The sequence below is a fragment of the Thalassophryne amazonica genome, chromosome 15 (genome assembly GCF_902500255.1).
Source record: "Thalassophryne amazonica chromosome 15, fThaAma1.1, whole genome shotgun sequence".
Lineage (NCBI taxonomy): Eukaryota > Metazoa > Chordata > Actinopteri > Batrachoidiformes > Batrachoididae > Thalassophryne > Thalassophryne amazonica.
The window spans coordinates 3,127,376-3,143,926 of NC_047117.1; the positions used below are offsets into that span (position 1 = coordinate 3,127,376).

Here is a 16,551-nt window from a genome sequence, read left to right on the forward strand (position 1 = left end):
CAACACAAATCACTCTGATCATTATTACTATGATTATTCTTCTCAGCTGCACTAATATCGGCGTGTTTCGGACCCAGAGCAGAGATGACGTTTCCCAGCGTGACCAGGGACTTGTTGATGTTGCCTCCCTCTTTCAGCCGGACGCCGGTGGCTCCGGTGGCGTCGGCTCGCTCGCTGCCAGCCAGATCCACCAGATGGATTTTGCTGATGGTCTCACTGGGCATCTCGGCGTCGAACTTGGCCTGGTGGAGAGTTGTTGTTGTTGTTCGTTATCAAACATGACTCTGTGACCTGTGACTTCTTCCTCAAGTCGTTCCTGACCTGGGTGAAGTTGATGGTGAAAATGGCGTGCGAACGACTGCTGACGTCATTCATGCCGGTGCTGGCTGTGGTCCGGTTGATGTTTCCAGCCTCCATCAGTTCCTCCACATCACTGTAGTTCTGCACCAGGTGCTTGGACAGATCTGAGGTCAGTGGAGAAAGTGCAGGTTAAAGGTCGCCACCATTTTGAACCTGCAACACTGAGCTGAGCCGCAGAAATGACGTGACAGCAGCCGTCACCATTCAACATTATCACCAGACATGAAGTCGTGTGGACCCACTGGTCTTCATCACAGTTAGTATGCAGCCAGGACCATAAATATTTGGACACATGCAAAGTTATTTCAGTCGTCTGTCTCAACATGTTAGCAGTTAAATGCAAATAAGGAATGAGTCGAGGAAGCTGTGTTTGCTGTGAAACAATATGTTTGAGCTGCTGCTGCACGGCACCACGTTCACCACACTGTGGAACCACCTCAGGTTCTGAATAGTACAGTGGATAAAAGAATATTTAGAGGGGAATCCTGCAAATGGTGATAAAAGCATCAAATTAGGCACAAATACTCCTCAGACACTCCTATTTTGAAAAAGAAAAAAACAAAAACAATTGGCCACTTCACTTTTCAATCGGTGGTCAGGTAGAGGTCAATTGAAGAATTACACAGAGGTCAAAATTAAAAGATGCTCCAATCATATTGAAAAATATTCCACATTATTTGCTTGATCATAATGATTCCAAAAAGGTATAGTTTGGACTATCTGTAACTGAATTCTATGGAGTTACAGGATAAAAACAGCAAGAATGGTGACAAAGGTCAGTTTATTTTGTACAGGGGTCAAAAGTTAAAGTTGCTCCAATTTTGGTAAAACGTGATACAAATTACTAGTTGAGTTAACACGGTTTTAAAAAGGAATAGTTTGGACCATGTATCATCCATATCATGTTACAGGGTAACATGTCACATGTCATAGAATCCAACAGACATAGACCTTGTTTGACCTTTACTTTGGAGACTAAACATTCAACACTGTCAAAACTATTCCATTTATTGATCGTATTAGTGTGGTGGAGAGAAGAATGTAACAAGACAATATCATGTTTTGAAGAGGAAAGGGAGGTGGCGACACGGAAGGAGATCCCCGGGGGAATAAATCACACACACACACGCACGCACACACACACACACACACACACAAAACCGTGGAAAAAAAACAAACAAACAAACTGAAAAAGTAGTGCACACTAAAGTGCCCTCAACACCCAGGTTGGTCCCAGTGTGCAGGTCAGCACACAGACGTCTGTGTGAGTCATCATTGTAAAGCACTTTGGGTGTCTGCATCAGATGGAAACAGGCTACAGGTGTACAGTTTATTTACTGTATGTTTTTGGTGTGTGGTGGTTTCTTACCTTCCACGTAAGGCCCGTCCTTTGGGTGCTCCCTCACCCGCAGGTTGTAGGTCTGAGTGGATTTCCTCCTCAGCAGGTCTCTCACCCGCTCGTTATAGATCTCCAGGTAACTGGTGGCAGAAAAACAACAATAACTAGACATGACATCAAATTAACTCCTCACTGGTCGAATGATAACAGACGCCTGAATGAGCATATTATCTTGTGTCAGAACAGGGAGTGACTAAAAGTGTGTAGATCAGTGGATCCCTGAGGATCAGGTTCAGGGTCAGGTTCAGCTGGTTTAACACTAAAATTGCCAGGATAGTCAATCTGACAGTTTTGAAAGTTTGACCTGTCATAACTCTGGTTAATTACGATTGGTTAATTTATCTATTTATTTTAATCTGGTTAATTTCGTAAAACCAATCTCTTCCTGGTGTCCTGACTTTGTCTAAACCTTTGTCCTGTTTGTTCCTGTGTCTCTAAAAAAAAGGAAAAAGAAGATATAAGTATTTCTACCTGTAACTACTGCAGCTGCTATTTTGATGGCCCTATTATTTGCATTGTATTTTTTATTCCACGGCTGAGTGTTGGCGCGAGCGTCGCCTAGCAACCACCACTCTGGCGCACTGTTTGATAAGGAGACAGCTAGCGATTCATTCTAAATGGATTCTAGGTGACGATTTTCTGTAAAAGAACCATTTAGATGAGGGGGATTCGGACAACTCTTGGTCCGTCGTCAGCTCCAGTGATAGTGAGTCGTTAGAGTTCTGGGAGTCCTAGTGTTAAAACGACGGTGTCAATCAAACAGCGCAACGTGGTCACTCAGGAATCTCCACACAAAACTCATATAAAACACAACTAATGACTAAAGCAGAAAATGAAAAACTAAAGACAAAATGATATGTTTAGTCAAGAACAAAGAGAGCCTGAAGTCTTTTGGACAAAGAGAGTTAATTGTGACCAACGAGGGTGAAAAGTGACACCGAGTCAAAGTCCATGAGAATCTTTGTGATTCTCATCTGATTATTGGACTCTGTGCACAGAATCAAGGAGAAACCATAATGAGCTGTTTTTCAGCAATAAATTCAGAAATGTGCAAACGGTCATTTTGGCCCCGCCCCTCACCTGTTTAACTCTGGACTCACCTGACTTCTGTGCGAAATGAAGCTTCATCCCAACGAGTGGCTTCAGTGATCCGGCTGAACAAACCTTCACAGATCCTCGGAATCAGACCCGCCTCTCCCTGAAAGGAGAATAATAATAATTATTATTTTATATCCAGCACATTGACACAATCACATACAAATAAGTGTTAGAGTGTTAAAACTCAGCCTTGTAAAACATCCCGACTACACCCCCAGAATAATAACTATCTGCATATTAGACATTTCCTAAAAATCCTTCAACCTGCCCCCAACCTGCAAATCTGTTTCAACAGAAGAAACATTTTTTTCCTCTTTTTGCCCCTTTGTGTCCATCACAACTTATGGATTTGTTTTTATTCCAGGTCAAACTTGATCTTTTTACCAGGTTTTGTAAGAATGATTTCATTATTTTTCACGTCTTCCTGCTTTGACAAACATTAAAATTCCTCCGTGATAAAATCATCAGCTGCAGATAAACTTAGATGAACTCTGACCCCCAGTCAGTCAAAGACACGACTGCTGCTTTTGCTTGTGGAAGCTCAGAAGAAGTGATTGGACATCACGTGGCCAAACCCTCACTGTGGTATAAACGCTGGATTAAACCCAAACACTTCAAAACCTTTGACACTGCAAACTAATCAGCTGTCTACAGGATTACAAACTCTGTCAAACACAGTACGACAGCACCATCGGCGATAATGCAGTCATGGTCATAAGCAGCCTTCAGTTGCACTGATTAGAAATGTCTGCAGGTTGGTGAATGAGGGAAAGAGCACCATCTCAAGGCCTGAAAGGTAAATGATAAAGAGATCAGAAAAGAGGTGATGATCTCACTGGGTTTCCCATCATGGTGTAAGACTTTCCTGAACCGGTCTGACCATAGGCGAAGACGCAGGCGTTGTAGCCCTCGAATGCTGCCTTCAGCACGTCAAAGCCCAAATCTTTAAAAACCTACATGGGAGAAAAAAAAAGAAAGAAAGAGAAAAGAGCTTTAACAGTCTGTTAATCCTGTAACTATCCAACAAAAACACACAGGCAAATAAATAAAGTATTATTTTTAAATAATAATGAAATTAACTTCCACTACTTCTGAACTCAAACTATTCAGCATTTAATCAGGATTAAGAATAACCAGGACTGTAGATGCACTACTCAGGCTTTCCAGCGTGAGAAACATTGTGTTTTCTCAAACGTGTTTTTGACGTTGGGACTTTTAAAATCCTTTACCTTTTCCTGAGAAATGAAATTGGAACTCCTGCAGTCCATTGAGTCATAGGAGAAGTCGTACGTGAAGATTTTGGTTCTTTCCCTCATTGAATCCCTGATGATGCCTTCAGGAATCTGTGGAAACAACATCAACTGTGTAGATACAGACCACTGTGGGTCAACTACAGGCCAACGTGAGTCAACTACAGACCACTACAAGTCAACGTGGGTCAACTATAGGTCAACGTGGGTCAACTACAGACCACTACAGGTCAATGTGGGTTAACTACAGACCACTACAGGTCAACATGGGTCAACTACAGACCACTACAGGTCAATGTGGGTCAACTACAGACCACTACAAGTCAACGTGGATCAACTATAGGTCAATGAGGGCTAACTACAGACCACTACAGGTCAACATGGGTCAACTACAGGTCAATGTGGGTCAACTACAGGTCATCTTGATGACCTGTAGTTGACCCATGATGTTTGAAGAATTCAAACATCTGAAGAAGCAGAGGTTAATGCTGGTCAAAAAGCAGGATGATTTTTTTGGAAAGAGTCCTGCTCCACCAAGCTTAGGCCACCTGACAGTTCAAATGCATCAGTGCTAAGTGTACAGCGCCCCCACAGTCTGCAATGACTGAAAAATAATCAAATCGACACAGCTGAGTGTCTGGTGGGCAAACATTTCTGGAAAGTCAAGCTGCCTTGGAACTGTAGACTAAAAAATGTCCAGTTAAAATAAATAAGCTGTACCTTCAGGTTGGTGATGGTTGTTTTAGTGCCTTCCATCCTTATAATACATTTTCCACTCAGATCCTTCTCCCTGTGTTTTAAAAAAATAAAGAATTACAAAAAACAAACAAACAAACAACTAAAAACTAAGAACTTTCAAATCTCAAGAGATGAAAGATTAAACTTTTTTGTATCACTCTAAAAATGATTTTCACTCCCCAGCCCAGGCTGGTACCAATTCACAGCTGGGTGGACTGAGACAATGCCAATGAAGTGTCTTGTGCAAGGACAGACTGTTAGTGTGACCAGAATTGAACCCAGGTCTAGATATCAGTAGCCACGTTCCTGTCCCACTGAGCTATTTGCTCTACAAATTATGTACACAATTAATGACTTCATTTATAAAATATTAAAATAGAAAAAAACAAATGCCAGCCACATTTAAAATAATTGTTTTAAACAAACATGTTTAAAAAAATAAAATCTAATTTGGCCAATAAATGTAGTTTAGTAACTTAACAAAAGCCTCAAACCCATCACATCTTTAAAGTACCTCAAACCACCCGGTCTTTGGTTTAAGACAGTTTTTTTTAATCCAAATTAAGCTCAAGTTAATTACATTAAAAACTACTTTTGAGTATTTTACTGCAGGTTTAAAACAATTTAACACCAGTGAAAAAAGAAACAACTCTAATTGAAGTAACTTTAAAAATATGTTTGAAATACTTTTTAAGCTCTTTAATCTGTCTGACACTCTTTTTGTAAACTAGTTAAAACTAGTTCATTTCAGGAAATCAAAATAAACTGATAAAGTTCAAAAATGAGAAGTCTGAACAAACTAGGTTTGTAGGTAAAACGCAGGTTTATTGAGAATTTCTGTACAGGTGACTGAATGGCATCAAACTTAAACATCAGTGATTATTTTGTGCATTTTGGTTTTTATTTCCCAGAGAATCCTGCTGAAGATCACTAAACCCTGAATGTTAAATTGACCAGCAGTCCTTCATGTTTGCTCAGAGAAAACGTTCTGTCTCCACCCCTCCATCCTGAACCACATCCTTCATGTTAAAGAAATACCCAATACCTCTGGGGTGAAGGATCTCAAAAAACAAAACAAAACACTTTAAAACAGAATTGTTTCCATTAAAAATAAAACTTTAATTTATTAACACATTCTCCATTCACACTAACATTTGGACTGTCAAATTCTGCAACAATTTTCAATTCATTTAGATATAATTTGCCATTATCCAGAGAGTTCTGCAGATCCAACCCAGGAGGAGAAACAGCTAAATATCATCTGCGTATCCTTTGACAAACATTATGTTTAAGACCAATCACAAGTGATGCTGAAGCTGTGATTTCAGCGAGCTCTGTCACATAACACAATTTAAAAACAGTAAGCTCCAGTGGAGGACAAACTTTCTAGAAACAGATGAACACACTTTGAGTAAGTTGCAAGGAAACACTGGATCATACTCATGCAGGTTCTCGACAAAATAGCCACCAACCAAAACAGAAAAACCCACAACCAACCGGACACACTTAACTAGAAAAATACTAACCATAAACAGCAATGTTCATAGTTAAATATTATGGTTTCTGATCATTATTTGTCTATGCTTTGTATGGGTACAAGAATGACCTAAACTCCACTTTCAAACAAAAATAAAATGATTCTTTAAAACACAGTTACAGGTTATTGTGATTAGGGGTGACGAAAGCACCAAAATACTGGTTTCCCTTCAGTCACCTCTCCCCCCAACTAAAATCAATAATCATCGCGAGTTACAGCTTGAAGAATTTTCCCTTTGGAAAAAGCCAAACCTACGGTGATTCTAATCCAATCATGTTTTTTGTTCATTTTTGTACTTAGTTTGGTCTAAGCAGTGGGTCATCCCTCTGAGTCTGGTGTGCTTGAAGTTTCTTCCTCAAAAACACCAGAGGGAGTTTTTCCTAACCACCGTCACTGTGTTCTCGCTCAATGGGGTTGGTGAGGTTAGATCTTGAACATAGTTTCTTGTGAGAGCTATTTCCTAAATGTCCAGACTCTCTGCCATCTTGTAGTCAATAACTTATTTTATAAGTTGTTTTTTTGTTTGTTTGTTTTTTACATAATATTTAAGAATATTTGGAAAACCCTTCATGTGTGTAATGCTGATGTTCTGGTCTGTTTTTGTATTTATGTTTTCACCTCACCAAAATATATTCAAGTGAAATCACCCGGTTTATGAAATATCATTTCCAAGTGAGCAAGCTTGAAATTAAATAACACGAAGAACCATCTCAGTGAAAAAAAAAAAAAAAGTTTAGGGAGGGGGGAAAAAAAGCTGTTTGAGGTCACTTCAACCACTGATGTGAACGAAACAGATAACAGAGATCAGGAGCATCACAGTTTGAATACGTTTCAAAATTAAATCTGTATTTCTGAGTGTGTATCGCTCCAGAAACACACCTATAACACCTGTAAATATATAACAGGTGACTAAAAGAAAAAAAAAAAAAAAGCTTTATAAAGCGTTTGAGCTCAGAGTTCTGTGACCATTGCGTCACAAAACGTGATTTACTACAAACAGAACTTTGACTCAGAAGCTGTTTTCGTGTCCCAAACGTACCGCCTGTTCATGGGTCTCACCCGGACAGCCACTCGAACCGATGCCATCGCACATCCCGGAGTCCTGCGCTCCGTCCGGGTCCACTTAACACAGACACAGCTAGTTAGCCAACTAGCATCTGCTACTTCCACAAAAAAAACCGCGAGTGTGAGCCCGACGGAAGGCGAAAGAGGACAAAAGTAAAAAAAAGATGACAAAGTTTACAGCTGAGATGAGCGAAGGGAGCCGGTAAAAATGCGGCAACAGACGGCCGTTAATCAACACGTCCGTCAGACCGCAGACAGACGCTCCGCTCGCCCCGTTAGCATGTTAGCAAAGCACCATCAGCTGATGTACGGAAGCCAACAGCAGACAAACTACAGCGATTAAAAACAGACAGCGACTACCTGTGCTGGTGTCACGTGACCACCACAGTAAACTAACCCCCAACTCAAAAAGAAAAGACTGAAAAACTGTTCCAACAAGTCACATCATGAAGTTTATGTATTGTTCCCGTCATTAATCCATCGATCACTAATCATAAATATATCAAAGGGATAAATTCAGTGAAAGACAAATTTAAGTAAGTCAGGGGAAGGTTGTAGCGGGTTTGATCCTGGCTGAGTCTGGGTGTTGAAGTGTCCTTGAGCAGTTTCAAACCCCAAACGAACATGGGATTAAAAAATAATTCAGGAAAACATCTTAATGTTAATAAGATTAGAGATGTTTTCCTGAATTATGATCCAATTACAAAATTAAACATGCAACATGTTGACTGCATTATTATTAGATATTTGCAAAATTTGGACTAAAACTATGTATAAAAACAAAAGAGGTCTTATGATTAGTTTAGGCAAGAATGAAAACTTAATACCAGTCAAGCAAACTCTAGGAATCATTTATTAATTTAAACAATTTGGAAATCCACTAATGTTGCAGTTTTCTCCTGGCCTGCTGGTGGCAGTAGAGGTGAATGCTGGATAAGACAGACGCCGGCAGTTGTAGTTCTTCCGGTTTAATGTGGCCCGTGTGTGGCTTTGAAGTGAGTGTATGTTAATATTATTAATCAGGATTATTTGTGGTATTTTCTTGGCTATTTACCAGATTATTAGGACAGTTATTAAATGTGGAATGCTTGTATATTGTTGAGATTTCAAAGCCGTATAAATGAGTCGTTTCGGGCAGTCATTAGCTTCATAGCTAACAATTAAGTGGCTAAGCTAATGCTAATTTGTTGTTTATAAATAAATGTAACTGCTATAAATAAGTAAACTGTAGTCTTAAGTATTTACCACCTGCTGCTAAACACACTTAAAAGATTCAAACATTGACAGTGCTCGAAAATTATACATAAATTACTATAAAACACATTTATGTTGTGAATAAAGGAAATGTAACTGAGTACAAATGGTTAATTTTGAAAATATTTAGTAATTTGACTGAAAAGTGTCAGAACTGAAGATATTTAGACAGAACAGTTGTTTGCATCCCACATTTGATATAGTTTTCTGACTTTTAGATTCCTTGTAAACATTTTAGATTTGTGTATTTATTTCTGGTGATGTTGAAGAGGTTTTTGCATGATGTTGGAGGGCTGATGAACATATTGATGTTCTAAGTTCAGTGTCTGGTAGATGTAAACATTAACTTTCAGATTTTTATTAGACTAAATCATGGACATCCGACCAAATCACACAATTTACATCAACAACATCAACGACAAAGTCAAGAAAGAAGGTAAGATTGATCCTGCAGGTGTGTGATGCAGAACCACACTTTTTTCTGACTTTTTGCTCTTAAGCAGGTTTTGTCATTCTTATGGTACCTTGTGCTGAACTCTGTCTGGTTCTGGTGTCGGTCCTCCAGAGCTGAAGCGTTCGCTGTACGCACTCTTCTCTCAGTTTGGTCAGATCATCAACATCGTGGCCATGAAGACGATGAAGATGAGGGGACAGGCATTTGTTGTCTTTAAAGAGCTCACAGCGGCCACCAACGCGCTGAGACAACTGCAGGGCTTCCCGTTCTACAACAAGCCCATGGTAATCTGATAGAACTCACACTCAGCTTTCACATGCAGGGACCACCGGCTTCTCCCGTCAGAAACACCCTGACTGCCGTGCCGCTGTGGAACAGCAGCTGGATCCAAAGCAGTCTTTTACTTCATGCACTTAGTCACATATCAGCCATGGTCCCCACACAGGAACAGTACCCAGTTCCAGCTGGGTGACCTGGGGTGATACAGACATGTCCAAAGAGACAGACCGGGAATCAGATCCAGGTCTACCCAGACCAGCTCCTGATACGGTTGAGCTGCCTGATCCTCACAAGCTCTAATGTGTCCAAAAACCACCCTGAAATCCTTCAGAGTGTTTACAGTGCAGCTGTTTAATTGAGTCAGTCAGCAGATGAGCGGGTTCAGGAGGTGCAGTTTGCAGTCAGTCGATCACAAGTTTGACACTTTCAAACAGTTCCAGGAGGTTCTGTGCTAACAACCAGAATATTCAGAAACACCTGGAACAAATTAATCATGAGTTTATAAGGATTCAAAGGATTCAAAAGGATTTTATTGTCATATGCACAAAGGAACATGTTCCCTGCACAATGAAATGTGTTTACTGCATTTAACCCATCCTAATTGCCAGTTAGGAGCAGAAGTCGCCTTTAGGCGCCCGGGGACCAGCTCCAGATGTATAGCCTGCCTTAGGTCAACAGCAGGGCTGAGCAAACCATGACCGGCCTCATGACGACAGACGACACACATAACACACAACACACATAAGCCGGCCCGGTACATGAACACATATACAACCCCTGGCAAAAATTATGGAATCACCGGCCTCGGAGGATGTTCATTCAGTTGTTTAATTTTGTAGAAAAAAAGCAGATCACAGACATGACACAAAACTAAAGTCATTTCAAATGGCAACTTTCTGGCTTTAAGAAACAGTATAAGAAATCAAGAAAAAAATTGTGGCAGTCAGTAACGGTTACTTTTTTAGACCAAGCAGAGGGGGAAAAATATGGAATCACTCAATTCTGAGGAATAAATTATGGAATCACCCTGTAAATTTTCATCCCCAAAACTAACACCTGCATCAAATCAGATCTGCTCATTAGTCTGCATCTAAAAAGGAGTGATCACACCTTCAAGAGCTGTTGCATCAAGTGGACTGACATGAATCATGGCTCCAACACGAGAGATGTCAATTGAAACAAAGGAGAGGATTATCAAACTCTTAAAAGAGGGTAAATCATCACGCAATGTTGCAAAAGATGTTGGTTGTTCACAGTCAGCTGTGTCTAAACTCTGGACCAAATACAAACAACATGGGAAGGTTGTTAAAGGCAAACATACTGGTAGACCAAGGAAGACATCAAAGCGTCAAGACAGAAAACTTAAAGCAGTATGTCTCAAAAATCGAAAATGCACAACAAAACAAATGAGGAACGAATGGGAGGAAACTGGAGTCAACGTCTGTGACCGAACTGTAAGAAACCGCCTAAAGGAAATGGGATTTACATACAGAAAAGCTAAACGAAAGCCATCATTAACACCTAAACAGAAAAAAACAAGGTTACAATGGGCTAAGGAAAAGCAATCGTGGACTGTGGATGACTGGATGAAAGTCATATTCAGTGATGAATCTCGAATCTGCATTGGGCAAGGTGATGATGCTGGAACTTTTGTTTGGTGCCGTTCCAATGAGATTTATAAAGATGACTGCCTGAAGAGAACATGTAAATTTCCACAGTCATTGATGATATGGGGCTGCATGTCAGGTAAAGGCACTGGGGAGATGGCTGTCATTACATCATCAATAAATGCACAAGTTTACGTTTATATTTTGGACACTTTTCTTATCCCATCAATTGAAGGGATGTTTGGGGATGATGAAATCATTTTTCAAGATGATAATGCATCTTGCCATAGAGCAAAAACTGTGAAAACATTCCTTGCAAAAAGACACATAGGGTCAATGTCATGGCCTGCAAATAGTCCGGATCTTAATCCAATTGAAAATCTTTGGTGGAAGTTGAAGAAAATGGTCCATGACAAGGCTCCAACCTGCAAAGCTGATCTGGCAACAGCAATCAGAGAAAGTTGGAGCCAGATTGATGAAGAGTACTGTTTGTCACTCATTAAGTCCATGCCTCAGAGACTGCAAGCTGTTATAAAAGCCAGAGGTGGTGCAACAAATACTAGTGATGTGTTGGAGCGTTCTTTTGTTTTTCATGACTCCATAATTTATTCCTCAGAATTGAGTGATTCCATATTTTTTTCCCTCTGCTTGATCTAAAAAAGTAACCGTTACTGACTGCCACATTTTTTTTTCTTGATTTCTTAGTGTTTCTTAAAGCCAGAAAGTTGCCATTTGAAATGACTTTAGTTTTGTGTCATGTCTGTGATCTGCTTTTTTTTCTACAAAATTAAACAAGTGAATGAACATCCTCCGAGGCCGGTGATTCCATAATTTTTGCCAGGGGTTGTAAAAAGCACACACAAGGTAAAACTTGGGAAAGAAAAACCTTCTTTGCTGCTGCATTGAATCATGCAGCAGCAATGTATGAAAAAACCCATCAGCACAATGAACAATGATCACACACAACAACAGGACGAGAGACGACGACCGAGATTTGTAAGAGTCCAGTTATCAGACAGAACACCCGGAGGCCGCCTTTAGGCGCCATCAACGGCCTTGTTCGTCCATTCTGGAGGGAGGAGGGGCCCAGCCCTGAACAGTCCACTGTCCACAGTCAACATCAGAGCTGGAGAAGCTGAGGGCGGGGGAGACCAGGGGAGTGAGGCATGAGCGTTCTTCTTCTTCCAGGAGGTTTTTATCACAGCGGCCTTGAGGTGCAGCTGTGTTTTGGGAAGCCGAATGAAAATCCAGATTAGCAGATGCCTGAAAGATTCCACAGTCTGAGACAGAGTGGCTTTCAATACATCTGAATTAGGAGAGGAGATGTGGTCATTACTGACGATCAATGCGGTTTTCCAGTGCAGCCATTCTTCCCGAGATGGTATCCAACGCGCGGTTAACACCCGCCGACTGAGCTGACACTGCCCTTCCAATCGAATCAATCATGTGGGGCAGCCTGGACGGGCCAATTATTGCTGCTTCCACTTTAATTTTCCAGTAAACCAGCGCTATGCCTGCTCCACACAGCAGGAACCCGGTCACCACCATGCAAAATATATACACATCTTCGACGTCCTCCACAGACAGCGTGTAAAGGCACATGACCTGCCATTTCCTCCAACTGTCCATCACGTAACCCATCACGTGTCCCGGCAGGACAGGTCGGATCCTCCGCTCCCGAGTGTCTTGTAGAAAAAATAGTGTCAGTTGCGTTCAGAGACCACTTTAACAGATCCATTTTTGCTGTTTCCAGAAGAGCAAAGCTGGCAGCCTCACAGACAACACGCCACAGAAGCAGGAAAGATAAGGAGGGAGGGAGAAGAGAAAAATGCGACCGTCTCGGCCGAGAGCAAGGAGGCAAAAAAAGAAAAGAAAAATAAAATTACATCTCCAGCTGGAAGATTTTTATTTATTTATTTTGTACATGTTGGATTCTGGTTGGGGGCAGGGCCATGTCTTAATCATGTGATGCATGAACAATGTTGTTTGAAACACTAAATAACTGGACACATGACCAAAAAGTATCCTTCATGTCTCCGTGTTGATTCTTCCAGAGGATACAGTACGCAAAGACAGACTCTGAGGTCATCGCCAAAGTCAAGGGCACGTTTGGCGACAAGGAGAAGAAAAAAGAGAAGAAGAAGAAGGCCCAAGAGTCTGCGGCAAACCTGGCGAAGAAACCAACTGTGGTGAGTGAAGCTTGTGTTGCCAGTGAAGGTTTCAGCTGCGCTCCACATGTTGGCACCACCAAGCGAGAAGAATGAACCAGAATCAGGCCGCAGCATGTTGCTGGGCAGATCAGGAAAGTTTTTGCTGTTGTTGTTTGTGATGTTGAACTCGACTGTTTGTGAATGTATAAACACACAAACCTCAGCTGTCTTAATACTGATGTTAATGTCTGCTTGTGAAAGTTAAACATGTGACGTGATTGAATGTTCGTTTGTCCCATGATGCTTCTGCTCTGAAGGATCCTCAGTCACGTTTGTTTGTTTCCAGGGTCTAAACACGCCGGTGCACATGCCAGCAGTCCAGGTAAGAACCGATTGCACCATTCATGTTGAACTCTGCCTGCTCCGAGCTGCTGATTGGCTGAACACGTCTGAGTGGTGTCATGTTACTGCGGTGCCTCAGAACTGTGTGTGTCACTTCCTGTCAGTGCTGGAAGATTAAATAGATTGAATCAGGAAACAAAAAAAAAAAAATACAATTATTCCTGTCGCTGGCCTGAAATCTCAGCTCCATTTACTGCTCAGCCAATCACAGCCAGTGGGCAGGGATCTTAAAAATGTTTTTTTTCTGACTTCGCCCCTTCACGGTGACTTCTCTCAAATTGTAACTGTGTCCAAATAAAACCAGTTCTCCCATTTTAACCAGGTTTAATAAAGTTGACTTATTAATAAAATGGGATGTTTATGATATTAAACAGGAAACATTCCTGGCTCCGCCCCCTTTGGGCTTTTTGTTAAGTTTTGTGGGAAACATACGGGTGTAGAAGTGGTCGCGCTCCCAGTTCAGCACACACACACACACACTAATCCAAAAGGCCGGTTTTGTGGTAGAACTGATCCTGGTCTATGTTCAGGTGCCGGACAACCCGCCCAATCACATCCTGTTCCTCAGTAACCTGCCCGAGGAGACCAATGAGATGATGCTGTCCATGCTCTTCAACCAGTCAGTATCCCGCTCATCTGGCTGCTGTTTTTGGGCGTGGAACATGACTGACAGTGGGGTTTTGTGCTGCACAGGTTCCCTGGATTCAAAGAGGTTCGGCTTGTCCCGGGGAAACACGACATCGCCTTCGTGGAATTTGAAAGTGAGACGCAGGGGGGTGTGGCTAAAGACGCGCTGCAGGGCTTCCGAATCACAGCCACCTGTGCCATGAAGATCACCTACGCCAAGAAGTAGGAATGCAGGTGTGATGGGCGGAGCCAAACAGACGAGTGAGGTGGATGCTGAATTTTTTTTTTTTTTTTTTTCTGGTTGTTTCTGTGCCGGCATACATGAGGAAAACCTTTGACCTGTTTTTCTAATAAAATTATTGCTCTAAACTTTAGCCTGAGTTTGCTCCTGGCTTCTGTTCTTTCAAAATAAAACTTTATTTTTAATATTCCCTTAGAATAAATGTTTTGCCACTAAATAAATCTCATCCTGGAAGTGGAAGAGAATAGTTTTTCTTCGATCAGATTTAGAACAAAAATTCACATACAAACCAAAGGTTTTTCTTCAAAGTACATTCTCTGGTCTTTTCAGAATAAATTCTTTCCTCCAAATAAAGGTTATGATCCTGCAGAATATATTTTCTATTCCTCCAGAATAAAGGTTTCAATAATGCAGAATTTAGGTTTTGGGTCTTCAGGATATAATCTCTCCTTTCAATATTATTTTCCTGGTCCTTCAAAATAAAGGTCCTGTAGTCAGTGGTTCATTTTTTTCTGTTAATATTTCATCTCAAATGGTAAATATAATTTTGTCTCTTCTATGTTTTCTGTTTCACTGATGGAGATGTTATTTGGAGCTTTTTAATCCATAACGTTAGTTGTCCTGCAGTCTGTTTATAAGGAAGGAAACAAAACATGTCCTTCACTCAGATCTGCTTTTGTTCAAATCTAACCTGCAATGTGTGGTTCGAGGACCCCAGAGGGTTCCACAGTGGGGTCAGACGATTCTTTGGTTTTCTCCACATGCAGTTCTAAACCAGCTACAAAAGTCCTGTTGGAAAAATTCAGGTTTTTGTTGATGGGACTGGAGTTGGAACAGCAGCGGCACCAGAGGGACACCGTGGGCCTGGAGCCCCCTCCCCACTCCAAATTCCCAAAAAGAAAATGAGCAATTAAATGACCCCATTCTGGACTTTATACATGATCAAAAATAATAACGGACAGGCGCTTCAACCAATCAGGTCTTTGTTTGCTTTTAGGTTCCACCTCCAAAAGTCATTACCATCAATCATCAGGACCAATGAGGTGGTTTTACACTTCAGCCCACATTTATTTGGACAGGTGACCGCAGCACCTTAATGTTAAAATGAAGTAACTGTACAGAAATTACAAACTCAGATTTGTGAAGGACCAAAAGTATTTGGATGACTGCTGTCTCATGTCCAGCTGTGTGTTATAACCCTAACCCTCACTGATTGATTGGTTTTCTTTGTAACCGCCCACTCCAGCAGGTAATTTCACTGATTAATGGATCCATCTGCTCAAAGTGATAATCAGTGAAATCACCTGGTGGGTGGTTACAAAGAAAACCTGCAGCCTCTTGGCCCTTTCTGGAATGACCCCTGACCTAATGTGTACAATGCTAACTTCACGTGTCCTTCAGTTGCTCCTTTAGCAGCTAAAGTCTGACGCACAATAAGTTAAAAACCAGCTAACGAGCTAATGATAGCTGTAAAATTTGGTTATTTTGCACGCTGCTGATTGGCTGTTAAAGGAAGTCACTGATTACATTTACTTCAGTAAGAGAAGTCTGTGCTTAGCTAACTTGCATATTTCGTATGTACACAGTTAACTTTTCACACATCACATCATCCTCGCAGACAAATGTTCCAAAAATAACAATAGAAAATCCCCAAATGCACATTTATTATTTATGATTACTTCAAAACATAAAAGTACAAAACTGATTTATTGGCAGTCTGTTACAAAAAACTGACTGAATCTGCGAGAAACATACTGTTAGTGAGAAATCGGTGTAAGTTTTATGTTACTGTTTGTGTTTTAATTTCTGTGACAGTTTCAGAGTTTTGTGTCTCAAACGGTTTCAAATTAAAATACAAAGTGTTAGGAATCGTCGTGATGGCGGTACCTTGGAGGTCACAGGTTCAAGGTCACCTGTGACCCGTCCCAAAGGATGTCCAGAGTAAAAGTTGTGCTAAATCAACATCCTGGACCTACGGAGAAGTGCAAGAGCAAAAACCACGTCTACTATAATGCCGTTTTTACTATATGACATCATCGAGTTGGTGTGACATCACAGCAATTGTGAGACGGAAAAAGGTCACATAATTC

General features: G+C 41.0%; 2 protein-coding genes across 3 annotated transcripts in view; one reads left to right on the forward strand and one right to left on the reverse strand.

Moving 5' to 3' along the window:
• Positions 1-16,551, reverse strand: part of kif16ba (kinesin family member 16Ba) — a 57,614-nt gene that overhangs the window by 35,967 nt on the left and 5,096 nt on the right. The window contains 8 exon segments of the mRNA XM_034189311.1: positions 74-242; positions 322-464; positions 1,730-1,839; positions 2,860-2,957; positions 3,694-3,810; positions 4,087-4,200; positions 4,828-4,897; positions 7,422-7,542. Of these exon segments, the coding sequence (XP_034045202.1) occupies positions 74-242; positions 322-464; positions 1,730-1,839; positions 2,860-2,957; positions 3,694-3,810; positions 4,087-4,200; positions 4,828-4,897; positions 7,422-7,542 (942 nt within the window).
• Positions 8,387-14,594, forward strand: snrpb2 (small nuclear ribonucleoprotein polypeptide B2). 2 transcript variants are annotated; one of them, XM_034189316.1, is made up of 7 exons: positions 8,387-8,442; positions 9,066-9,137; positions 9,267-9,439; positions 13,096-13,230; positions 13,538-13,573; positions 14,124-14,212; positions 14,287-14,594. In XM_034189316.1, exons 2-7 carry the CDS (start codon positions 9,074-9,076, stop codon positions 14,444-14,446), a joined length of 657 nt encoding a protein of 218 aa, XP_034045207.1. In that variant the 5' UTR covers positions 8,387-8,442; positions 9,066-9,073; the 3' UTR covers positions 14,447-14,594. The 2 variants fall into 2 exon arrangements, with proteins under 2 accessions (XP_034045207.1, XP_034045206.1); XM_034189315.1 differs by having other exon boundaries at positions 8,388-8,442; positions 9,055-9,137.

What these genes read in the sequence shown, in the direction of transcription:
- snrpb2 (XM_034189316.1), top strand. Translation starts at nt 9,074, where the DNA reads ATGGACATCCGACCAAATCACACAATTTACATCAACAACATCAACGAC. An exon ending in CGTTCTACAACAAGCCCATG is followed by an intron (nt 9,440 to 13,095) that starts GTAATCTGATAG and finishes TGATTCTTCCAG; the next exon opens with AGGATACAGTACGCAAAGAC. An exon ending in TGCACATGCCAGCAGTCCAG is followed by an intron (nt 13,574 to 14,123) that starts GTAAGAACCGAT and finishes GTCTATGTTCAG; the next exon opens with GTGCCGGACAACCCGCCCAA.